We start from the raw sequence: 26,678 nt of genomic DNA on the forward strand, positions 1-26,678 counted from the left end.
CTTAATGACTCTGATGAGTAAAACGAACAATTGTGCAGAGAAATAGAGTTGCCTGGCTATGGAGGTGCCACCTGGGATTTTAACTTTCCAGATATTGACTGGAAGTTGTAGGTTGGTCACTCACATGCTAGCAAGACTTTTGGGGAATTATTGGAGGACTGTTTCCTACAGCAACATGTTCGAAGGACAACCAGAGGGGGTAATACTCTTGATCTGTTATCAGCAGTGATGATGCATGCATTAGGAATTTGCAGATAAAGGAACCACTAGGTGACGGTGATCACAGTCTACTGATGTGGGATTTACTTAAAGATGTAACTACCATCAAGGGTAAAGGGAAGGATTTTTGTTTTCGTAAAGGTGATTACAGTGGTCTCAGGCAGTTTTTGAATTCTATACAGTGGGATCAACTGATGACGTTAAAAACAGTGTATTCTAACTGGGAGGCCTTAAGGAAATTAATCTTGGAAGCTACTAGGCTTTTCATACCAACTATGAAATACTCTTCAAGATTTAGACCTAAATGAATGTCAGGTGAACTAATGAGGCACGTGGCAGAGAAGAAAAATGCGTGGGATACATATAAATTAGCAGGTGACACAGAAGCCTACAGCAGATATAAGCTAGTCTGTAATCACGTCACAAAGGAGGTTAGGCTTGTTGTTTGTTTGCTATCTTGTTTTTAGGAGCATTAGCAACTAAGGCTAAATTGCTCCGGGGATATGCGGTGGTCATTCCCTTACCTTTCCACATCCTCCGTATTTAGTGGTCATGGGCTCGAACCCCGGTCTAATCAAGAAGCATGTGCTACGCACTGCAGCTCCTGCCCACCTGGCTACGGAGGTGCCACCCGGAGGTTAGGCAAGCGAAGGCTGATTATGCAAAATCCTTGGCAAAGGATGCAAAGAAAAACAGCAAAGACTTCTTAACTTATGTGAACTCTAGAAGGAAGGAAGGAAGGGGATGAATCCGTTTGGTTCACTTGATGTTGGTGGTTTGACTGTTGATGATCCTGCTCAGATAGCTGAAAAACTGAATGAGTATTTTGCATTTACATTCACACATGAGGAATTATGTAAGGAAGGGGAGGACAGACGTTTGCTAAACTCTATAAGGGAGCTAAATCATTTTAATAATACCAGAGAGCAAAGTGGAAGAGAAATTGTTGAAGTCAAAGGCACCTGGGCAGATGGAATCTATCCAGTTATATTGAGGGAGCCAGCAAGGGAAGTAAGCAAACCCTCAGCCATTATTATGAGAGCATTCTTAGATTCAGTGGAGATCTCCATGGACTTGAGGTGTGCAAATGTATCTCCAATTTACAAAGGAGGTTCAAAGGGTGACACAAATAATTATAGACCTGTTAGTTTAATTTCTGTTCCGGGGAAAATAATGGAGTCACTGGTTAAAGAAGTAATGCAGGATCACCTAGACAAGACTGCATTAATAGTTTAGTTCAGACCCAGCATGGGTTTGTTACAGGGAAGTCTTGTCTGACTAATCTGATTGGATAGTACAATGTGGTCACAAAGGAACTGGATGCAAAAAGAATTTTGATATCATATACTTGGATTTCAGGAAAGCTTTTTATACCGTTGCACATGGACGACTGCTATACAGATTGGAGCGGCATTAAGAGCAAGTTGCTGCAATAGATAAAGGGATGGTTGAGTGGGAGACAGAAGAGAGTGGTCATTAATGGACACTGCTCTACATGGACTAATGTCATTAGTGGAGTCCCCCAGGTTTCGTGATGGGCCCATTGTTGTTTTGTGTATTTATTTTGTTTTGTGTATTTGGGATCTATCCAGTTATATTAAAGGAGGCAGCAAAGGAAGTAAACAAATCCTTAGCCATAATTATGAGAGCTTCCTTGGACTCAGGGGAGGTACCCATAGACAGGAGATGTGCAAATGTGACCCAAATTCACAAAGGAGGATCAAAGGCTGACACAAGTAATTATAGACCTGTGAGTTTAACTTCTGTTTCAGGAAAATTAATGGAGGCACTGATTAAAGAAGCACTGCAGGATCATCTAGACAAGACTTCAGTTATAGCTCGGACACAGCATGGTTTTGTTAAGGGAAAGTCTTGCCTGACCAATTTGATTGGATACTATGATGCAGTCACAAAAGAACTGGATGCAGGGAATAACTCTGATATTATATATTTGGATCTTACAAAGGCTTTTGATACTGTTGCACATGGAAGACTGCTGCACAAATTGGAGAAGTGTGGCATTGGAGGCAAATTGCTGCTATGGATAAAGGGATGGTTGAGGGGGAGAAGACAGAGAGTAGTAATCAATGGACACTGCTCATCGTGGACTAATGTTATTAGTGCAGTTCCTCAGGGTTCAGTCTTGGGTCCATTGTTGTTTTCTGTATTTATAAATGATATTGATTATGGTATATCAAGCTTAATGTCCAAGTTTGGACGATACAAAGGTTGGCAGGGTTGTTAATGACACTACTGATGCTATGCTGCTGCAACAGGATCTGAAAAGGTTGGACAAATGGGCTGAGAGGTGGCAAATGAAGGTTAACATTTACAAATGGAAGTACTACATATGGGAAACAGCAACCCCAGAGCAATGTATCAACTCTGTGGTACTACACTGACAGTGGTAGAGAATGAAAAGGACCTGGGAGTAATTGTGCAGGCAGATATGAAGTTCTCTGAGCAGCGCAGACGGGCTGTAAGAGTAGCTCATGGTGTCTTGTCAATGATATACAGGAATTTTTCTAGCAGGGATAAGGAGGTGATTATCCCCTTATATAATGCAATGGTCAGGCTACACCTTGAGTACTGTATACAGGTCTGGAGACTTCATTTCAAGAAGGCTCTAGAGCTGCTGCAAAGAGTACAGAGAAGTGCAACAAGATTAGTGAATGGAACAAAGGGTTGCTCTTACGAAGAAAGGCTTAAATTTTACAAATAACAGTGTCTGGAGACTAGGCACCTGTGAGGTGATCTGATAGAGGTGTATAAAGACCTGAATGGTTTTAGCATGCTCAATGCCGATGGGATTCTTTCTTTTGCTCGGAATAATCGCCCGAGAGGGCAAGGATTCAAATTGAGGAAAGATAGATGTAGGATAGATGTGTGGAAATTTGCCTTTAGAGCCAGCGAGTAGTTGGTTGGTGGAACAGACTTCCATCCTTTGTTGTGGAAGTTGACAGACTAAATAAATTTAAGGCTCAGCTGGAGAGGTATTTTGAATGAACGGAGGGGTGAAATGGGAGCGTGTTTTTTTTTTTTTTTTTTGCTGATGCTGCATAAGCTTGGTTTCTTGCATCACATGCCTCTACTAATGCTAATGCTAAGAACAGTGTCCACTGATTAAGCACTCTCTGTCTTCTCCCACTCAACCATCCTTTTATCCATTGTAGCAACTTGTCCTTAATGACATGCTGCTCCAATTTGTACAGTAGTCTGACAGTGGTAGAGAATGAAAGGGACCTGGGGGTAGTTGTGCAGGCAGATATGAAGTTTTCTGAGCAGTGCAGACGGGCTGCAAGAGTAGCTCATGGTGTATTGTCGATGATATATAGGAATTTTTCTAGCAGGGATAAGGAGGTGATTATTCCCTTAGATATTGATGATGGTATATCCAGCTTAATGTCCAAGTTTGCAGACGATACGAAGGTTGGCAGGGTTGTCAAGGACACTACTGACACTATGCTACTGCAACAGGATCTGGAAAGGTTGAGCAGATGGGCTGAGAGGTGGCAAATGAAGTTTAACACTGACAAATGTAAAGTACTACATATGGGAAACAGCAATCCCAGAGCAACGTATCAACTCTGTCGTACTACACTGACAGTGGTAGAGAATGAAAGTGACCTGGGGTTGGTTGTGCAGGCAGATATGAAGTTTTCTGAGCAGTGCAGACGGGTGCAAGAGTAGCTCATGGTGTATTGTCGATGATATATAGGAATTTTTCTAGCAGGGATAAGGAGGTGATTATTCCCTTGTATAAGGCAATGGTCAGGCCACACCTAGAGTACTGTATACAGGTCTGAAGGCCTCATTTCAAGAAGGATGTAAAGATGCTGGAACGAGTACAGAGAAGGGCAACAAGATTAGTGAATTGAACAAAGGGGTGCTCTTACGAAGAAAGGCTTAAGTTTTGCAAATTACAGTGTCTGGGGACTAGGCACCAGCGAGGTGATCTGATAGAGGTGTATAAAGTTTGAATGGTTTGAGCATGCTCAATGCTGATGGGATTCTTCCTCTTGCTCAGAATAATCATCTGAGAGGGCATAAATTCAAATTGAGAAAAGACAGATGTAGGATAGAAGTGAGGAAATTTGCCTTTAGCCAGCGGGTGGTTGGTTGGTGGAATAGACTTCCATCCCTTGTCGTGGAAGTTGATAACCTAAATAAGTTTAAGGCTCAGCTGGACAGGTATTTCGAACGAACAGAGGGGTGAAGTGGAAGTGGTTATTTTTTATTTATTTATTTATTATTATTATTATTTTTTTTTTTTTTGGGTGATGCTGCATAAGCTTGCTTTCTTGCATCAAATGCCTCTACTAATGCTAATGCTAATGTGCCAGAGTATCTAAAGCTTTCCTAAAATCCAAGTATATGATATCACAATTATTCTTTGCATCCAATTCCTTTGTCACCATCATAGCATCCAATCAAATTTGTCAGAGAAGACTTCCCCTTAACAAACCTATGCTGTGTCTCAACTATAACTGCAGTCTTGTCTAGATGATCCTGCATCGCTTCCTTAACCAGTGACTACATTATTTAACTGAAGTCAAACTAACAGGTCTGTAATTACTTATATCACCCTCTAACAGGTCAAACTAACAGGTCTGTAATTACTTATATCACCTTTGTGAATTGGGGACATATTTCCACATCTCCAGTCCATGGGGACCTCCCCGGAGTCCAAGGAAGCTTTCATAATTATGGCTAGGGGTTTGCTTACTTCCTTTGATGCCTCCTTTAATATAACTGGATAGATCCCATCCACCCCTGGTACCTTCCTTATGTTTAACTTCGACAATTTCTCCTCCACTTTGCTCTCAATTATTACAAAATCATGTAGCACCCTGTTTGAGTTTGATAAACGTCTGGCATTCCCTTCCTTGAATAACTCCTCATGTATGAATGTGGATGCAAAATACTCATTCAGTTCATCAGCTACCTGAGCATGATCGTGAATAGTCAAACCATCTATGTTAAGTGGACCTATCTGGTTCATCCCTTTCCTTCTATAAGTTACATAAGTAAAGAACTCTTTGCTGTTTTTCTTTGCATCCTTTGCCAAAGATTTCTCATAATCTGCCTTCACTTGCCTAATCTGTTTTGTGACTTGATTACAGACAAGTTGTGGCCTTATATTTGCCATAGGGTTCTGTTTCAACTGATAATTTTTGTGCATGCCATGCATTTTTCTTTTCTGCCACTAGCCACATTAATTCATCTGAAATTCATTTAGGCGTAAACCTTGAACAGTATTTCTTAGTTGGTATGAAAGTGTAGTACCCTCCAAGATTAATTCCCCGAAGGCCTCCCATTTAGAGTTCACCATTGGTAACATCATCAGTTGATCCCACTATATAGAATTTAAAAACTCTCTGACACTACTACTGTCACCTTTACGAAAACAAAAACCCTTCCCCTTCCCCTGATGGTAGTTACATCTTTAAGTAAATCCCACATCAGTACACTGTGATCACTCCCACTTAGTGGTTCCTTTATCTGCAGATTCTTAATGCATGAAGAATCACTGCTGATAATCAGATGAAGAGTATTACTCCCTCTGGAGAAGAAAACAGTCATCCAATAAATCCACAAAAGTCTTGCTAGTGTGCGAGTGACCAACCCACAACTTCCAGTCAATATCTGGAAGTTAAAATTCCCCATTATAACACAATATGATTTACTGGCCCACTCTATTTCTCTGCAAAACTGCTCATTATACTTATCAGATTCTTTAGGCCTATAACACACACACACACACCTACTCTCATTCTCTTCCTCAGTGCTTATGTCACACCACACTGTCTCAACAGGCCGACCGGGCTAGCCGAGTGGGTAAAGTACCTACCCGGCAACCCAAAGGTCGCGGGTTCGATTCCCGCCTCGGGCTTGGATCAAAGTACTGCAAAAACCTTGGGAGGTGCAATATGGCCACAGAAGCCGATGCGCCAACAACTACCAAATCAAAAAAAAAAAAAAAAAAAAAAAACTGTCTCAACATTGCATTGTCCACCAATGTCAGTTGAATGCACTTCCTTAGATTTTATGTGTTTCTTAACTAACAGCATAACCTGTCCTCCTTTCCTGTCCTGTCCTGTCCATCCTTTCTTTACACATTGTACTCCTCAAATTCCTATTCTGCACTGCTTATATCCATGTGGTCTCCGATATCCCAACAATATTCACTTTTGATGTCTTGTCCAGCACTTCAAATTCATCAAATTTATTTATTATACTCCCAGCATTGGTGTACATGCAAGTATACCTATTCTTACTCTTAGTTACCTTAACACAACCCATGTATTTACTTGTTTCATGATGACTCCCAGCAGCTCTTGAAATCCCCAGTACCTCACTTTGCAGGCTGCTGCTCATTCCAATGGAAGCAGTGCAAGAATCACTTTCACCTCTGCCCGTGGCTACCGTTACTCTATTAGTCTGTGAATCCCCCCCACAAGCTAGCAGTTTTCCGACCCACCTAACACTGCCTCTATAGCATCAGCAAATATTCTTGCACCCTTTTTATTTAAGTGTATCCCATCCCTGTAGAAACATTCTCTCCTCTTAACAAGCACAGACCATGAGAAAAATTCTACCCCATGAGCCTTGCATAATCTCTCCAGGGCCAAATTGATTGACAAGACATCATCATATACTCCCTCTTATTATGACTGGGCAGAATTGCAAGCACTTTCAAATTTAACCCTAACTCGCGACGTTTTTTTCAATATTGACCTGTAATTGTTAAGTAAGTCCGCAGATCTCTTACTCTTAATGTTTCTGCCACTCCACTTATTCCTACTTGAGGAACAGCCCACTTTTCCGAATAAAATATTATGTCCAAGTCTTTTAGATCTAGCAGTAGTGTTTTGTTCTGAAGAGTTAAAATAATACTATCTAAAATGATTTTTATCTAGGTTAATATATCAGCTGTTGTAAGGTCAACTTACAAGCACAATAATTCTTAAAAATTCACATCACATCACACCACACTACAATTTATACATAACCAGGTTTCTGTGTTTACTCATAACATATATATCTTACTACAGTTTAGAAAAGCAGATATGACACTGATCTGTAAAATTACCTGTAAATAATGTTTGCATGTCAACCTTGTTCCCAAGTTCAACTTTGTCATTCTGCATCCCACCTCTCTCTTTCAGTAATGGACAGTAAAGACAGTTGCAGTGTGAGTACAGTTTATATGCATATTTAATGCATATGCATTTGATATGCAGAAAATGAACAATATGCATATCTAATGCATATTGTTCATTTTTCCTGTGCTTTGCTTAGCAATGTATTGTTAAAATGTTTAGGCAGAAGCATAGCAAGTGCTTCTGACACTCTGACAATAACTGTGTGTGTGTGTGTGTGTGTGTGTGTGTGTGTGTGTGTGTGTGTGTGTGTGTGTGTGTGTGTGTGTGTGTGTGTGTGGTTTACAACAAAAACTCAGATGAAGAAAATCTATATTATTACTAAATGTGCATATTCTTTATACTTTGGTTGCAACGTTAGTAATAATTACATAACTTGGCCTGTACGTTTGTGTTTTTTACCTGCACCAGAAATCTGAGGATGTGGATAACTGTGAAAATTAAAAGTATGCCTTTTGGTGTTCCTTTCTACATGACCACATTAACAATTGCTATTCTGCATGAAAAAAATATCAGAGATGGCAAGAAAAAGTAAGCAGAGCATCAAATATCCTAACATATCATCTACAATAAGGTGTGTTTCACATAATGAAGACCTGCCAACAGGGCTGGATTTTAATGTTTGTAGGCCCTAGGCACTTTTATTCTGAAAAGTGAGAAAAGAGGAGTAAAATATTTCTTATAATATAATATATTATATATTATATAATATACTAATATACTAATATAATATACTATAATATATATAATATATTATATAATATACCCTAAGTAAACACATGGGTTGTGTTAGGGTAGCTAAGAATAGAAACAGGTGCAGGTATACTTGCGTGTACACCAATGCTAGGAGTTTAGTAAATAAATTTGATGAATTTGAGGTATTGCTCAAAACATCGAAGGCAGATATTGTTGGGATATCAGAGACGTGGTGTCACACAGATATAAGTAATGCGGAACTGGAATTTGGGGAGTACAACGTCTACAGAAAGGATAGACAGGATAGGAAGGGGGGAGGGGTTATGCTATTAGTTAAGAAACACATAAAAACCAAGGAAGTGAAGCCAGTCGACATCGCTGGACAGTGCAGTGTGGAGTCAGTTTGGTGTGACATAAACATTGGGAGATCAAAATTGAGAGTAGGAGTGTGCTATAGGCCTAATGACTCTGATGAGTATAATAAGGAACTGTACAGGGAAATAGAGTGGGCCAGTAAATCAGAGTGTCTTATAATGGGAGATTTTAATTTCCCAGATATTGACTGGAATTTGGGGGCTGGTTACTCACACACTAGCAGGGCTTTTGTGGATTTATTGGATGATTGTTTTCTACATCAGCATGTTCGGGAGGCAACTAGAGGGAGTAATACTCTTGATTTGATTATCAGCAGTGATTCTTCATGCATTAAGAATCTGCAGATAAATGAACCACTAGGTGGCAGTGATCACAGTGTGCTGAAGTGGGATTTACTCAAAGAGGTAACTACCATTAGGGGTAAAGGGAAGGGTTATTGCTTCCGTAAAGGCGACTACGATGGACTGAGACAGTATTTAAATTCTATACAGTGGGACCAACTGATGATGTTACCAACAGCAAATTCAAAATGGGAAGCATTCAAAGAACTTATCTTGGAAGCTACTGGGCTTTACATACCAACTAAGAAATATTGTTCAAGGTTTAGGCCAAAATGGATGTCAGATGAACTAATGAGGCATATGGCAGAGAAGAAAAATGCATGGGATACATACAAATTAACACATGACACAGAAGCCTATGATAGATACAAGTTGATATGCAACCAAGTTACAAAGGAGGTTAGGCAGGCAAAGGCAGATTACGAGAAATCCTTGGCAAGGGATGCAAAGAAAAACAGCAAAGAGTTCTTTACTTATGTAAACTCTAGAAGGAAGGGGATGAATCAGATTGGTCCACTTGATATTGATGGGTCAACTGTTGATGATCCTGCTCAGGTAGCTAACAAACTAAATGAATATTTTGCATCGACATTCACACATGAGGAGTTATTCAGCGAGGGGAATGCCAGAGGTGTATTCAACTCTAGCAGTAAGCTACAGAATCTTGAAATAACTGGGAGTAAAGTGGAGGAGAAATTGTTGAAGATTAACACAAGAAAGGCACCCGGGGTGGATGGGATCTATCCAGTTATATTAAAGGAGGCAGCAAAGGAAGTAAGCAAACCCTTAGCCATAATTATGAGAGCTTCCTTGGACTCAGGGGAGGTACCCATAGACTGGAAATGTACAAATGTGACCCCAATTCACAAAGGAGGATCAAAGGCTGACACAAGTAATTATAGACCTGTGAGCTTAACTTCTGTTCTGGGAAAATTAATGGAGGCACTGGTTAAAGAAGCACTGCAGGATCATTTAGACAAGACTTCAGTTATAGCTCAGACACAGCATGGTTTTGTTAAGGGGAAGTCTTGCCTGACCAATTTTATTGGATACTATGATGCAGTCACAAAAGAACTGGATGCAGGGAATAGCTTTGATATTATATACTTGGATCTTAGAAAGGCTTTTGATACTGTTGCACATGGAAGACTGCTACACAAATTGGAGCAGTGTGATATTGGAGGCAAATTGCTGCTATGGATAAAGGGGTGGTTGAGGGGGAGAAGACAGAGAGTGGTAATCAATGGACACTGCCATCGTGGACTAATGTTATTAGTGGAGTCCCTCAGGGCTCAGTGTTGGGTCCATTATTGTTTTCTGTATTTATAAATGATATTGATGATGGTATATCAAGCTTAATGTCCAAGTTTGCAGACGATACAAAGGTTGGCAGGGTTGTCAAGGACACTACTGACACTATGCTGCTGCAACAGGATCTGGAAAGGTTGAGCAGATGGGCTGAGAGGTGGCAAATGAAGTTTAACATTGACAAATGTAAAGTACTACACATGGGAAACAGCAACCCCAGAGCAACGTATCAACTCTGTGGTACTACACTGACAGTGGTAGAGAATGAAAGGGACTTGGGGGTGGTTGTGCAGGCGGATATGAAGTTCTCTGAGCAGTGCAGACGAGCTGCAAGAGTAGCTCATGGAGTATTGTCAATGATATACAGGAATTTTTCCAGCAGGGATAAGGAGGTGATTATTCCCTTGTATAAGGCAATGGTCAGGCCACACCTAGAGTACTGTATACAGGTCTGGAGGCCTCATTTCAAGAAGGATGTAGAGCTGCTGGAATGAGTACAGAGAAGGGCAACAAGATTAGTGAATGAAACAAAGGGGTGCTCTTACGAAGAAAGGTTTAAGTTTTGCAAATTACAGTGTCTGGAGACTAGGCACCGGCGAGGTGATCTGATAGGGGTGTATAAAGCCTTGAATGGGTTGAGCATGCTCAATGCTGATGGGATTCTGCCTCTTGCTCAGAATAATCACCTGAGAGGGCATAAATTCAAATTGAGGAAAGACAGATGTAGGATAGACGTGCGGAAATTTGCCTTTAGCCAGCGGGTGGTTGGTTGGTGGAACAGAAGGGTGAAGTGGAAGTGAGTTTTTTTTTTTTTTTTTTTTTTTTTGGCTGATGCTGCATAAGCTTGCTTTCTTGCATCAAATGTCTGTACTAATGCTAATGCTAAAAAAGTCAACAAACTAGCAGTATGGGTTCCATGTGCTTCACACAGTCTTAATTTAGTAGGGATCACATCTGAAGCTATTTGGCTGCCATTAATTTTTTCGGCATTTTACAGTTGCTCTACTCATTCTTTGCAGCCCAACCACAAAGATGGCTAAACGAGTATGATGGAGAATACAATCTCAGTCAAAAATCTATCAGTCACAAGATGGTCATCACATCATGATGCTGCAAGATCATCGAAAAAAATTACAGCAAAATTCTTGCATCACTCGTTGACATCTCAGAATAGTGAAGAACAAAAGCCCACCATGGTTCATGAAGCAAAAGCTTTGATAAATAAACTGAACAGGTTAGAAACAGCATTAATGATTGTCATTTGGGAAGATCTTCTAAAAAAAACATAGAGTGAATAAAGCAATTCAAGAACCTGGAATTGAGCATAATTGTGAATTGTATGATGCTCTTCTGGATTATTTGATTGATGTTTGAGATGAATACAAATTTGATGATTTTAAAAAAATGGCAAAAGAATTCATTCCAAATTCTGATTACAGACAATATGAAGACCGAAAGCAGAAAAGGAAGAAACCGTTTCATGAACACCAGAGGAATTGGTATCAGCAGACTAAGTGCAAAAGATGCATTTCAAATTCAAGTTTTTTATCGTATTGTAGATGCTAGTCATAGAAATGACAAAACAATATGCTGCTTACAGTACATTGGATGATATCTTCAGTTTTCTTATAGATAAATCATCTATGTCAAAAGAAGAAATTCAATCCAAAGCCAAAGCATTAGTCAACACCTACTCGTCTGACTTAGAAGTAGACTTCGTTGATGAATTCCTATTGTTTTCAGCACTATACAAGGGCAAAACATCTGTGGCAGAATTAATAAAGGCACAAATAAAAAATAAACTGATTACTAGTTTCCCAAATGTACACATAGCTTATGTAAGCTCAAGACAGATGGAATCCTTTCTCCTTCTCAAGCCATACATATGAAGGGACATAAATTCAAACTGAGGAAGGATGGTTACATGATAGAGGTGTGGAAATTTGTCTTTAGGCATCAGGTAGTTGATTGTTGTTGCCAACTGACATCTGGTGTCGTAGAAGTAGGTAGTGTGAATAACTTATAGGCAGAACTAGACAAACTGTGAGAGGAAATGGACAAGTGATATGGGAAGTGTTGGTTTTTTTTTTTATTGCTGCTGTGTATAACCTTGCTTTCTTGCATTATTTTGCCACTACTAATATTAATACTAATGAATGAAGATTTTCCTTAGAAATTACTGAAAATCCAATATGTTTTGAAAACAGATGCCCTTCAGGATGATGAATATTTTTCTCACGTAACTATTTAACAATTAGTCAGGTAATGAATAATTTGCCTTATCTTTCTTTTAAGAAACAAAAATTGATTAAAGTTATTTACCTCTGTCAGCATATGATTCTGCTCTCTTAAACGTTGAATTAGCACCTGTGCAGAATCTTTTTGCATTTTGCTGTAGAGAGGAGAATAACTGACTGCAAGATTCATGTGCATGGGAAGCTTCTGAAAAATAATTTGAAGAGGAAGAAGGAAAAAACATATATATATATTTCAAATTATTTATATATACACTGCCCTACCATTAATATCCACATACCTGTCTCTTGACAGTTGATTACATCTTTCCCAAACATCACATGTCAGACACAATTATAACAATGCTCATAGGTCTTTGAGAGGACAGTAGTACAATTGTGAATGCAAGATGCCATTCTTGACAGATTTAACAGATGTTCAGCACAGTATGATAATAGGGTGCTACATAAGCAATGGTCTGTATGGGATATTTCAATAGCAGTGCAGATTCTTAGGCCAGGCTGTAGATTAGTGATTTGATTTGCAAATGGAAGCAGACTGGTGCTGAAATGTCACAAAACAACTCAAAAAACCTTAGCAGCTGATGGATTTTGATAGGACAGCCCTGAAAAGAATTGTCTGCTTGGAAAACACAGGTTGGGATTGTTGCAGCATATGCAGGATGCTGCATGATATGGTTTACTGTGGTCATGCAGCTATTCACAAGCCACTAATCACCCCAACTAATGCTAGATGTCATCTAGCTTAGTGTAAGGCCAGCCATGGTACTATCAGTCTGACAGTTGTGCCTGTGTGAGGTACATGTCTGGAGAGAGAGAGAGAGAGAGCTGCATGCCAGACTATATCATCCTGAAAAAGAAGTTTGCAGAGGCAGTGTGATGATCTGGGGCTGTTTATTTATGGTTTGGCCTGGGAACACTTGTTGTTTTGGGCAAATCCATGAATGCCGAGGTCAGTCTAGCCATCCTGAACAATAATGTGTTACCTACACTGTAGTAGGGAAGGCCCACCATACCTGTATCAGTAAGACAATTTCTCTGTCATACTGTTCATGTTGTGACGGACTGGTTTGGGGACATGAGTGTTGAAAATTTTGACTGGCCAGCCCAGAGCACTGACTCAATTCTATATATAACCTTTATAAGATGAACTGGATTATCAATTACATGTGATGAGGGACTTCCAAAAAACACAGCTGAACTGGCTACCACTTTAATGACAAAAAATATCAGAGGACATTTACAAAAATTAATGGAGAGTGTTTCACAGAGGTTAGAGGACATCATAAAGGCTAAAGGTTTCAGTACACATTATTAGTTTTTCTGTAAATAAAGATTACTTGCAGATATGCAGGTGTCTGGATATTAATGGTAGGGCATATATATATATAATTTTAATATAAAATAAGAATATACCAGTTGTTTAGTAAGCCAAATAAGTGGCAAATAGAAAATAAACCAGTACATAACTGGAGGGGGGGAAATAAGTCAAGATAAAGAATGGTGTAGAAGAAATGTGCTCCTAAAATAATTTAGAAAAAATGCAAATTAATAATAAGATTACCAAGTAATATAAATTTATGAAAATGAATGCAAATTAATTCAAATTTGGTAGCAGTTGATGGCACTGGGTCTAAATTTTGTGAATTATCACTATAAACAGAAATGAAAACCAACCAAAACAACATTACCAACAGGGTGAAACAAAAATAAATAAAATAAAAAACTAACCATTGTTCCCTATTTCATCGGAAGACCACAAGGCTAACAATGGCTGGGGCATCACTGTATTTCAAACATTAAAAAAAATTAGTACATCACCAACCTGATAGTTACACTAATTAATACATCAATATTACAGATTTGAATAATGACAGCCCTTATACAGTGAAAATTTATAGTATCACAGAGCAGCAGAGCAAGGACAAAGCAATACCAAACCACTGACCCAGAATAGCAGTTAAATAAGAGTACATTGAAAAGAAATTGAAATACAGATGGCAGTATGAACAGAGCATTAGCATCTGAACTCAGTACTAACAATGTAATATAAAAATATGTATCTTAAATATTATTTTAGCGGCACAGTGAGCAGATATATCAAAAACTGAAAATTTGTGAAAAAATGAATGCTTAAACCTGCGTGGAGCTTTTTAACGAATTACAGATTATTCTCAGATGCTTCGTAGTACTTTCTGTGCTACTTCTTCAGTGACTGTAAAGATAGTAGAACTGGTAAATTATGGTGGCTTGATTTACTTAAAGTTGTCAATTTGATTACACATTTGCTTATTTGTTAAGGTTTAGTCTTGAATTAGTTAACAAATAGCTATTAGCAAACATTATGTAAAGATTAAATTTTAACAATTTAAAATAATTTTACATTAGTTATTAATTTAGTTAATATGATTAATAATTAAATTTCAATAAATTAACATTAAGTAAACAGATAACTATGAATCCTTAAACTCCTGTAATGCTATCGTTATGACACTATCAGCCTCACATATCAAGACAGTGGTTTTCAATTCATTATATTTATATGTTCTGTACTATACTCTCAAACTAAAACTGTTTTGAATTAAAATTCCAGTTAAGGTCTACTAAGGCCAAAAAACAGTATTAGTATTAGCAATGGCCACACGGTGCAAGAAGGCCTATGGCTTATGCTGCACCAGCCAAAAAAATAATAATAATAAAATAAAATAAAAAAATAAAAATATATAATAATAAAAAAAAAAATAAATATAAAAATAGGTTAGTTTGTTATCAAGGGTGATAGTATTTTGAATGATCCTACAACATCCAAATAGGGATTTGGATGTTGTAGGATTAAATATCTGTTTGGCAGCCAATTTTTGTGAGTGTTTAATTGTGTGGGCAGGTTCAACATTACAAAGCATGTAAATTATCAAGTGATACAATAGCCTATATCATATACAAATTAGTCTGTAATCAAGTCACAAAGGAGGCTTGACAAGCTAAGGCAGATTATGAGAAGTCTCTGGCAAAGAATGCAAAGAACAAGGAAAAGAATGCAAAGAACAAAGCAAAGACTTCTATGCTTATTGTAACAGTAGACAGAACAGGTTAATATCAATGGTTTAACTGTTGATGACCCTGCTTAGGTTGCTGACAAACTGAATAGGCATTTTGCATCTATATGCATACACAAGAAATTCTTTAGGGAAGGAGATGCCAGAAATTTATCAATGGGGAGCTAAATGATTTTGCAATAAATGAAATGAAAGTGGAAGAGATATTGTTAAGGCTAAACATAAAAAAAAAAAAGCATCATGGGTGGATGGAATCTATCCAGTTACATTAAGGGAGGCAGCAAACTCTTAGCCATAATTGAGAGCATCCTTGGATTCAGGAGAGGTTCCTATGGACAGGAAATGTAAGAATGTACTCCCAGTTCAAAAAAGGGGGATATCAAAAGGTGACATAAGTAATTACAGACCTGTTAACTTAATCTCTGTTCCTTGAAATTTGAGGGGTAGAAGTAAGAGACTGGTTATCAGTGAACTCTGCTCTTTGTGGACTAATGTTATTAATGGAGTCCTCCAGGTTCAGCACTCGGCGCATTGTCATTTTCTATATTTATTGTTATTTGTTATTTGGTTTTTAGGAGCATTATCAACTAAGGCCATATTGCTCCGGGAATATGCGGTGGTCATTCCCTGACCTTTCCACATCCTCCATATTTGGTGGTGACGAGCTTGAACCCCGGTCTAATCAAGAAGCGTGTGCTACGCACTGCTGCTCCTTCCCACCTGGCTATGGAGGCGCCACTCTATATTTATTAATTATTATTATTATTATTAGCTATATGGTGCAAGGAAACCTGAGGCGTATTTTTTTATTTTATTTTATTTTTTTTTATGAAAACCCCAAACACGAGAGGTATTAGAACCTATAGTACTTGGTATAGTGTTTGGGTTGCAGGTTGAGAAGATGAAAGAAGATATTTGTTGACATTAGACTTGAACTTCTGTAGACTGAAATTTTCAGGAAAAACATACGAAGGAAGTTTGTTCCAGAAAACAGCAGTTGAATGAATAAATGAGGAAGATGAAAAGTTGGTTCTGTGAGTTTGAAGTTGGACAGTAAATGGATGTTGGCTGGTGGTGGCACGTGTTTGGACTGTTTTGAAACAGCAGGAATTATAGAAGCCAATTCAGAAGAACAGTGCCCATGGAAGTATCTGTAGAAAAGGCATGCAGCAGCAACAGTATGTCTATGAGACAGAGAGTGGAGAGACTCTGTTACAGATGAATCATTAATTAACCTAACTGCCCTCTTCTGAATGAAATCAAGAAGCCTGAGAGAGGTTTTGGGGGCTGTTTGTTGTTGTTTGTTTATTTGGTTTTTAGGAGCATTAGCAACTAAGGCCATATTGCTCCGGGATATGCGATGGTCATACCCTGACTTTTCCGCATCCTCCGTATTTGGTGGTGACGGGCGCGAACCCCGGTCTAATCAAGAAGCGTGTGCTATGCACTGCTGCTCCTTCCCACCTGGCTACGGAGGGGTTTTGGGGGCACTGCCCCAGATGTGGGAACAATATTCCATGGTAGGAAGGATTTGCAATTTGTACAGAGTGAACAGCTGTTTGGAAGAAAAGTAACACCAAGAGCAAAAGAGAAAAACCAAGTTTTTTAAATGCAGAGGAAGCAATATTTGTAATGTGCTTGAGCCAAGAGAGATTAGAAGTCAGGGTATTCCCCAAAAGAGATATATATCATTTTGCCTAGAAATCGGAGTGTCACCAAAGATAAGCATAGGAGCAGAAGAATCCTTTTTGTGAGATATAAGACAAGACTGAGTATTAGAAGGATTGAAATAAACTAAGTTGTCTTTGCCCCATTGGAGAATTACCTGGAGATCAGCATTTAAGGAATTGGTAGCGGATATTCGAGAAGTTGAAGCTGATTGAGCAGGGCAAGGTTTTTTACAAAATGGAAAGTGGAATGCAATGTGCTATCATCGGCAAAACTATGGATAGGATTTCCGGTCAATGGAAGAAGGTCATTAATATACAAGAGAAAGAGTGGGGGGAAAGAACTGAACTTTGGGGGGACACCAGCATTAGTGGAAAAGTTAGAAGACAGAGAGCCATCTACCATCACCCTCAGTGAGCGATCAGAGAGAAAACTGGATAACCAATTACAAAAAACAGTTGGCAAACCATAAGATGGAAGCTTGTTTAGAAGACCTTTATGCCAAACACGATCAAAAGCCTTTGAAATGTCAAGAGCAACTTCTTGTGTTTCACCAAACTTTTCCATTGAATTTGTCCATAAATGGGTAACATAAGCCAGAATATCACCAGTGGATCAACACTGACAGAATCCATACTGGCGATCATTGATCAGATGGAAGGTTTCTAGGTAGTTTAAGAGTTGGCGGTTAATCAATTTCCGCCACTTCAAGCTTCCAATAAGCAAAGTGGTGGTATTGCATCGGTCGATGAGAGTCATCTACCACCTAGTATTTCCTTGTAACACAGAGGGGCGGTATTCCTCCATGTGATGTGGGCACCACACCTCGACCCCTGCTTACGTTGGTTATCTGGGTGGTTGTGCATGGAGGTTATACCCAGGATTACTAACAGTCTGATTATGCTGCACTAGCCAAAAAAAAATTCCCGAGTTATCCTAAGAGAGAGAGAGAGAGAGAGAGAGAGAGAGAGAAGTAGAAGGTAATCACCAAAAAAGAGAAGAATGGTGATATCCAGCTCGGGACCCTGGGTGTGCCAAGCCCATGCTCACTAGATGTGAGCCCCTGGGGTTAATTTAATATGCTATTGGATCTAGAAAAATTAGGCAGATGAGCTGAGAAATGGCAATTGAAGTTTAACTTTGGCAAATGCGAAGTACTTTTTTTTTTTTTTTTTTTTTTTTTGAACAGGCCTCTGAAGTCAGGAACTCTGTAATTCATCTGTAATGCTACTAAATAGCACTGACTGAAATCTGTGAAATGTCTTTATTATGATAATTTAAAATAAAATAAAATACCTGTGTACTGATCGTATAACTGTATATTAAAATATTAAAATAAAATAAATGTTGTATAACAAGAATAAAATACAATAAAATATATAAAATTAAAAGCGATAAAAGTTGTTTAAAATCACTAGAACCACTAACACAGGAGCTTTCGGCAGCAGTGGCCACCTTCATCAGCTATGGCTGCAGCTTCATTAGCTGATGAAGGCAGCTGCTGCCGCCGAAAGCTCCTGTGTTAGTGGTTATAGTGATTTTAAACAACTTTTATTGCTTTTAATGTTATATATTTTATTGTATTTTATTCTTGTTATACAATCATTTTATTTTGTTTTGTTTTAATATTTTAATATACAGTTATTACAGAGAGTACACATGCATGTATTTTATTTTATATTATCATAATAAAGATATTTCACAGATTTGAGTCTGTTATTTAGTAGCATTACAGATGAATTAAATGCAAAGTACTGCATAGTACTAATACTGCAAAGTACTAATACTAATAATGGAGTCAATGGTTAAAGAAGATAATGCAGGACCATCAGCAAGAATGCAGTTATACTGCAGTCACAGCATAGATTTGTTAAGAGGCAGTCCTGTCTGACCAATCTGATTGGATATGCTGAAGCACTGATGCTATGATATAAGAAAATAATTTTTATATGATATACATGGATTTCAGGAAGGCTTTTGATAATGTTGCACATAAAAGACTGTTGAACAAACTGGAGCAATGTGGCATTAAGGGCAAGTTACTGCTATGGTTAAAGGGATGGTTGAGTGGGAGAAGACAGAGAGTGGTTATCAATGGGCACTGCTCTTCATGGACTAATGTTATTAGTAAGGTCCCCCAGGGTTCAGGGCCCATTGTTGCTTTCAATATTTATTAATAATATTAATGAAGGTCTATGAGGCTTAATGTACAAGTTTTCAGATGATATAAAGGTTGGTTGGCAGGGTGTTTAATGACAGTTATCGGGTGAGATACTGCAACAATATGGGGGGGGGGATAAATTCAAGTTGATGAAGAATGGTTGCAGGATAGATGTGTGGAAGTTTGCCTTCAGCTAGCAGGAGGTGATTAGCATTAGCATTAGCATTAGTAGAGGCATTTGATGCAAGAAAGCAAGCTCATGCAGCATCAGCCAAAAAAAAAAAAAAAAAAATTAAGTAACATAAATAAATAAAAATAACCACTTCCACTTCACCCCTCTGTTCGTTCGAAATACCTGTCCAGCTGAGCCTTAAACTTATTTAGGCTATCAACTTCCACGACAAGGGATGGAAGTCTGTTCCACCCACCAACCACCCGCTGGCTAAAGGCAAATTTCCGCACATCTATCCTACATCTGTCTTTCCTCAATTTGAATTTATGCCCTCTCAGGTGATTTTTCTGAGCTAGAGGAAGAATCCCATCAGCATTGAGCATGCTCAAACCATTCAAGGCTTTGTACACCTCTATCAGATCACCCCGCTGGTGCCTAGTTTCCAGACACTGTAATTTGCAAAACTTAAGCCTTTCTTCGTAAGAGAACCCCTTTGTCCCATTCACCAATCTAGTTGCCCTTCTCTGTACTCGTTCCAGCAGCTCTACATCCTTCCTGAAATGAGGCCTCCAGGCCTGTATACAGTACTCTAGGTGTGGCCGACCATTGCCTTATACAAGGGAATAATCACCTCCTTATCCCTGCTAGAAAAATTCCTATATATCATTGACAATACACCATGAGCTACTCTTGCAGCTCGTCTGCACTGCTCAGAGAACTTCATATCTGCCTGCACCACCACCCCCAGGTCCCTTTCATTCTCTACCACTGTCAGTGTAGTACCACAGAGTTGATACGTTGCTCTGGGGTTGCTGTTTCCCATATGTAGTACTTTACATTTGTCAATGTTAAACTTCATTTGCCACCTCGAAGCCCATCTGCTCAACCTTTCCAAATCCTGTTGCAGCAGCATAGTGTCAGTAGTGTCCTTGACAACCCTGCCAACCTTCGTATCGTCTGCAAACTTGGACATTAAGCCTGATATACCATCATCAATATCATTTATAAATACAGAAAACAATAAAGGCCCCAATACTGAACCCTGAGGGACTCCACTAATAACATTAGTCCACGATGAGCAGTGTCCATTGATTACCACTCTCTGTCTTCTCCCCCTCAACCACCCCTTTATCCATAGCAGCAACTTGCCTCCAATGCCACACTGCTCCAATTTGTGCAGCAGTCTTCCATGTGCAACAGTATCAAAAGCCTTTCTAAGATCCAAGTATATAATATCAAAGTTATTCCCTGCATCCAGTTCTTTTGTGACTGCATCATAGTATCCAATCAAATTGGTCAGGCAAGACTTCCCCTTAACAAAACCATGCTGTGTCCTAGCTATAACTGAAGTCTTGTCTAGATGATCCTGCAGTGCTTCTTTCACCAGTGCCTCCATTAATTTTCCGGGAACAGAAGTTAAACTCACAGGTCTATAATTACTTGTGTCAGCCTTTGATCCCCCTTTGTGAATTGGGGTCACATTTGCACATCTCCAGTCAATGGGTACCTCCCCTGAGTCCAAGGAAGCTCTCATAATTATGGCTAAGGGTTTGCTTACCTCCTTTGCTGCCTCCTTTAATATAACTGGATAGATCCCATCCACCCCAGGTGCCTTTCTTGTGTTTATCTTCAACAATTTCTCCTCCACTTTGCTCTCAGTTATTACAAGATTCTCTAGCTTACTGCTAGAGTTGAATACACCTCTGGAATTCCCCTCGCTGAATAACTCCTCATGTGTGAATGTCGATGCAAAATATTCATTTAGTTTGTTAGCTACCCGAGCAGGGTCATCAACAGTTGACCCATCGATCTCAAGTGGACCAATCTGATTCATCCCCTTCCTTCTAGAGTTTACATAAGTAAAGAACTCTTTGCTGTTTTTCTTCGCATCCCTTGCCAAGGATCTCTCGTAATCTGCCTTCGCCTGCCTAACCTCCTTTGTAACTTGGTTACAGATCAACTTGTATCTATCATAGGCGTCCGTGTCACGTGTTATTTTGTATGTATCCCATGCATTTTTCTTCTCTGCCATATGCCTCATTAGTTCATCTGACATCCATTTAGGCCTAAACCTTGAACAGTATTTCTTAGTTGGTATGTAAAGCCTAGTAGCTTCCACGATAAGTTCTTTGAATGCTTCCCATTTTGAATTTGCTGTTGGCAATATCATCAGTTGATCCCACTGTATAGAATTTAAATACTGTCTCAGTCCATTGTAGTCGCCTTTACGAAAGCAATACCCCTTCCCTTTACCCCTAATGGTAGTTACCTCTTTGAGTAACTCCCACTTCAGCACACTGTGATCACTGCCACCAAGTGGTTCATTTATCTGCAGATTCTTAATGCATGAAGAATCACTACTGATAATCAAATCAAGAGTATTACTCCCTCTAGTTGCCTCCCGAACATGCTGATGTAGAAAACAATCATCCAATAAATCCACAAAAGCCTTGCTACTGTGTGAGTGACCAGCCCCCAAATTCCAGTCAATATCTGGGAAATTAAAATCCCCCATTATAAGACTCTCTGATTTACTGGCCCACTCTATTTCTCCGAACAGTTTCTTATTATACTCATCAGAGTCATTAGGCCTATAGCACACTCCTACTCTCAATTTTGATCTCCCAATGCTTATGTCACACCAAACTGACTCGACACTGCACTGTCCAGCGATGTCGACTGGCTTCACTTCCTTGGATTTTATGTGTTTTTTAACTAATAGCATAACCCCTCCTCCCTTCCTATCCTGTCTATCCTTTCTGTAGACATTGTACTCCCCAAATTCCAGTTCTGCATTTCTTATATCTGTGTGACACCACGTCTCTGAAATTCCCACAATATCTGCCTTTGATGTTTTGAGCAACACCTGATTGGAACAAACTCTCATCTGTCGTTGTGGAAGTGGTTGGTTTGAATAAATTTAAGGAAGAACTATCAAATTCTTGGATTGTATAGATGGGTGAAGCATGTATTTTATCTATTTTAATTTTTTTGGCTGATGCTTACAAGCTTGATTTCTTGCATCAATTGCCACTACTAATATGAGTGTATGCAGATAGACAATAACCACATACATATTTTTAAAAGCAGAGTATTAGATCAGATAAAAAATTAAAAATAAGAATCATAATAAGTATATCTCAAAAAAAAGAGCTCCCCCCCCCCATCTTCCCTTCTAGCATAATCTTTAACCCACCCATACAAAAAAAAACGCTCACAAAGATTAGCTGCCAAACAGATCATCCAAAATATCCCTATTCTCATTCTAAATACCCTCGCTGTCAGTGACAAAGTAACCTATCATTGGCACCGGGAGACCTTAGTTCAAAACATTTTTAGTTTTAGAGTACAGTATAGAATGTATAAATATAACGAACTGTAAACACATTCTCTTAGTATGTGAGGCTGAAGGTGTCACAAGGACAGTATTACAAGAATGTAAAATTATAAATTTTAATTAATAATTTCATTAATTAAATTAATAACTAATGTAAAATTTAAAACTGTTAAAATTTAATTTTTACCTGATGTTTGCTAATAGATATTTGTTAACTAAATCAAGACTAAACCTTAACATATAAGAAATATGTAATCAAATTAACATCTTTATGTAAATCAAGTCACCATAATTTACCAGTTCTACTGTCTCTACAATCACCGAAGAAGTGGTATAGGAAATACCACAAAATGTCTGAGAATAATCTATAATTCTTTATGAAATTAAAGGCAAATTACACTCATTCCATGCAGCTTTAAGTGCTCATTATTTCACCACTTTCAAACATATAAATAAACAATAAATAAAATGATAAAAATATAAATTTTATATATATATATATATATATACACAAAAATATAAGAAAAGAAAAGGAAAAAAATACACAAACACCCATACATAACATATGTTATATGAGGTCACATGTAATTTCTTCACTTAGTAAGACTATTGAACATTCAGTGAAATATGCCATTCTTTGTTCGTAATAGCAAATTGCAATAAATGGCATCGATTTAATTGTATTTCATATTGTGACTATCTTCACAACGAGTTACGATGTATTGCACTACCTCGAATAAGTAATGCTTCACCAATGGAGAAGACTACTGTTACTTAGTCTCAGTGTGTACCACCACCCAGACGGCACCGTTTCAAGGTTTGTTGGTCTATCATCAATGGGTGGGCAGGTACCCTGGTGTTACAATCATGCCAACACAGTTATGAAGTATAATTCCACAATATGAGAGATGCCAAAGGGTGTATGTGTTAACTCGTTATGAAGGTGGTCACAATATGAGATACAATTAAATCAATGCCATTCACCGCAATTTACTATTATGAACAAAGAATGGTGTATTTCACTGATTGTTCAATAGTAAATTTACAATTCGTAATGTATTATACCTTGCATTTATTTTTTAGTAAGACTGTGTTATTTACTAAAAAATGTTGGCCTCAGTTCACGCTTGCCTCTTTCAGAATAAAGTTATTAAAAATAACTAATAATGTATTTAAAAATAAAGAAATTAAGCAAAACAATGCAATAAAGAAATTATTGCATATTTTACAGTAATTTCTTCATTGTATGTAACACTGCATGCAAAATAAAGACATTACTAGATGAACAAGACAACACACTAATGTGAATGTAAATACAGAAACACATTAGTGTGTTTCGGGATTTACTGGATTACTGTTATCAACAAAAGCATGTTAGAGGGTCAAAAGAGAAAGAAATTCAATTGATCTGATTATCAGGAGTGACTCTTCATGCATTAAAATCTTCAGATAATGGAACCACTACGTTGCAGTGATCATACTGTATTGATGTTTTGTTTAATTTATTTAAATATGAGCTATTGTCAAATGTAAAAGGAGAACTGCAGTGCAGCCAAATGCATTGACTAAATGGGAAGTATTCAAGAAAGAACACTTCTCAATTAGAATCATAGAAGCTCTGAAGTTTTTTATAATAAAAGATGCTGTTCAAGGTTGAGACCTAAATGAATGTCAGATGAACTGATGAGACTAGTAGTAGAGAAGAAAAATGTAGGCATGATTATAAATTATTGATAGACACAAACATACAGTAAATATAAACTAGTCTGCAATCAAGTCAACAGGGAAGTTATGCAGGCAAAGGCAGATTACCAGAAAACTTTGGCTGAGAATTCTTTGCTTATGTTAACACTAGGAGATGGATGAACCATATTGGTCCACTAGATATAGACTGTGTAACTACTGATGATCCTTTCCATTTTATTGACAAACTGAATAAATATTTTGAGTCTACATTCACATGTGAAGTTTTTAGGGATGGATATAGCAATGGTATATCTTATTCTAACTGGGAGCTTAATTATTTTGTGATAACTGAGAGGAAAGCGAAAGAGAAAATGTAGAAGCTAAAAGTAGTTGATGGAATCTATCCACTTATACTGAAAGAAGTAGCAATGGAAGATGTAAACCTTTAGTCATAATTATGAGAGTATCTCTGAATACAGGGGAGGTTACTATAGACTGAGATGTGCAAATGTCTTTCCTATTCACAGAAGGGGGGGGGGGAAACAAAGGGCAATTTAATTACTGACTTGGAAGTTTGACTTCTGTTCTAGGGAAAATAATAGGTTCAGTCGTTAAGTAATGCAGAACCATCTTCACAGGAGTGCAGTTACATAGCAAACAGCACGAATTTGTTAAGAAGCAGTTTTGTCTGATTAGCCACTATGATGTAGTCAGAAAGGAACTGCATGCAAAATATAATTTTGACATCACACAGTTAGATTTCATAAAAGTCTATACTGTCACAGTGAAAAGCTGCTGTAAAATGAGAGCAGTGTAGCATTAGGGGGTAGGTTGCTGTTAGGGATAAACTATTCAAGAAGAGCAGCAACGGTTATTGCTCTTCCTGGGCTAATATTATTAGCAGAGTCCCTCATGGTTCAGTGCTTTTCCTTGGTTGGATACTGTTTCAAATCTTCTGATGTCAATGTTTGTCCAGATCGTGTCAGTGAAATTATTCTTGTAATGATGAAATCCTTTTATTCCACACTCCAGTTTAAAATTTCATCATTTATCTAAACTTTGGTTTTTCAATAAATGTACTAACACTGTTCATAATAAGGATATTGCATATTGCATTTGCTTGCATTCAAATCTCCAGGTTCATTTTATGCCTATATTTAAAGCTGACAACAATTCTGAAGCATTTATTATCAATCCACACCAGATACTGAACAGATTACGACTAGAAAACTTGCTTTTTCTGACAAAATAATGTCAGAAGAATTTTGAACAACCTTAATGTAAAGAAAGCTCCAAATCCTGATGGCATTTCTCCATTTATTATTATTATTATTACTATTATTATTATAATAACTTGTTCTCAAAACCTGTGCTCCTGGTCTATGTTGCATTTTAACACTTTCTTATTTCACTGGTGTGTTTTCTTCTTGCTTGGAAATTCGCTCACATACAGTCAGTTCTTAAAAAGGGCGACAAATCTCTCCAATTCAATTATTGTCCCACTTCACTTACCTCTAATCTTTCCAAAGTAATGGAAAAATCCATTAATCACAAACTTCTAAAGTATCTTGAAACCTTCTGTGATCAATAAATGCCAGTATGGATTCCATCAGAGTTGATGAACTGATGATATATTGGCTTATGCCACTCATCTTTGGATAAATGCAATGGAAAAAGTTCTTCATATTTTTAAGATTTTTGATTGTGTTTGGCAAGGTCTTCTAAACAAGCTCCCATCTTATGAAATGCTGACTGTCTTTTGCAATTGGGTATCCAGTTTTTTCTCTGACTGCCAACAGCAAATGGTAGCAGATGGATCCTGTCTTCTAACTTCTCCATTAATGATGGTGTTCCCCAAGGTTCAGGTTTTTTTTCCACACTTTTCTCTTTGTATATTACTAACTTTCTTCCACTGACTGTGACTAGAAATCCTATCGATAGTTTTGTTGATGATAACACATTACATCCACCCCTTTATAATTTCAGAAACCTTGTCCTGCACAAAACAGCTTCAACTTCTCAAATATCCTCTGCCAAATCCTTAAATGCTGATATCTAGGTAATGCTTAAGTGGGGAAAAGGAAACTTAGTTCACTGAAATCCCTAAAATTCGGTCCTGTCTTATTTCTAACAAAAATGAGTTCATCTTTGATGCCAGTCAGATTTTTATACAAGATTTCATATCTATATAAAATTTCAAAAAACCAATTCAAATCATTAAAATGCACTACACTTTAATTT

The 26,678-nt window shown here is 38.0% G+C and overlaps 1 protein-coding gene across 1 annotated transcript in view; it reads right to left on the bottom strand.

Moving 5' to 3' along the window:
- Nucleotides 1–26,678, bottom strand: part of LOC150089517 (suppressor APC domain-containing protein 2-like) — a 260,545-nt gene that overhangs the window by 10,998 nt on the left and 222,869 nt on the right. The window contains exon 6 of the mRNA XM_090390011.1: nt 12,425–12,544. Within this exon, the coding sequence (XP_090246137.1) occupies nt 12,425–12,544 (120 nt within the window). The remainder of the gene's footprint in view (nt 1–12,424; nt 12,545–26,678) is intronic.

The sequence above is a fragment of the Mastigoproctus giganteus genome, chromosome 2, assembly GCF_048544385.1.
Source record: "Mastigoproctus giganteus isolate SK-2022 chromosome 2, ASM4854438v1, whole genome shotgun sequence".
NCBI classification, from domain to species: Eukaryota; Metazoa; Arthropoda; class Arachnida; order Uropygi; family Thelyphonidae; genus Mastigoproctus; species Mastigoproctus giganteus.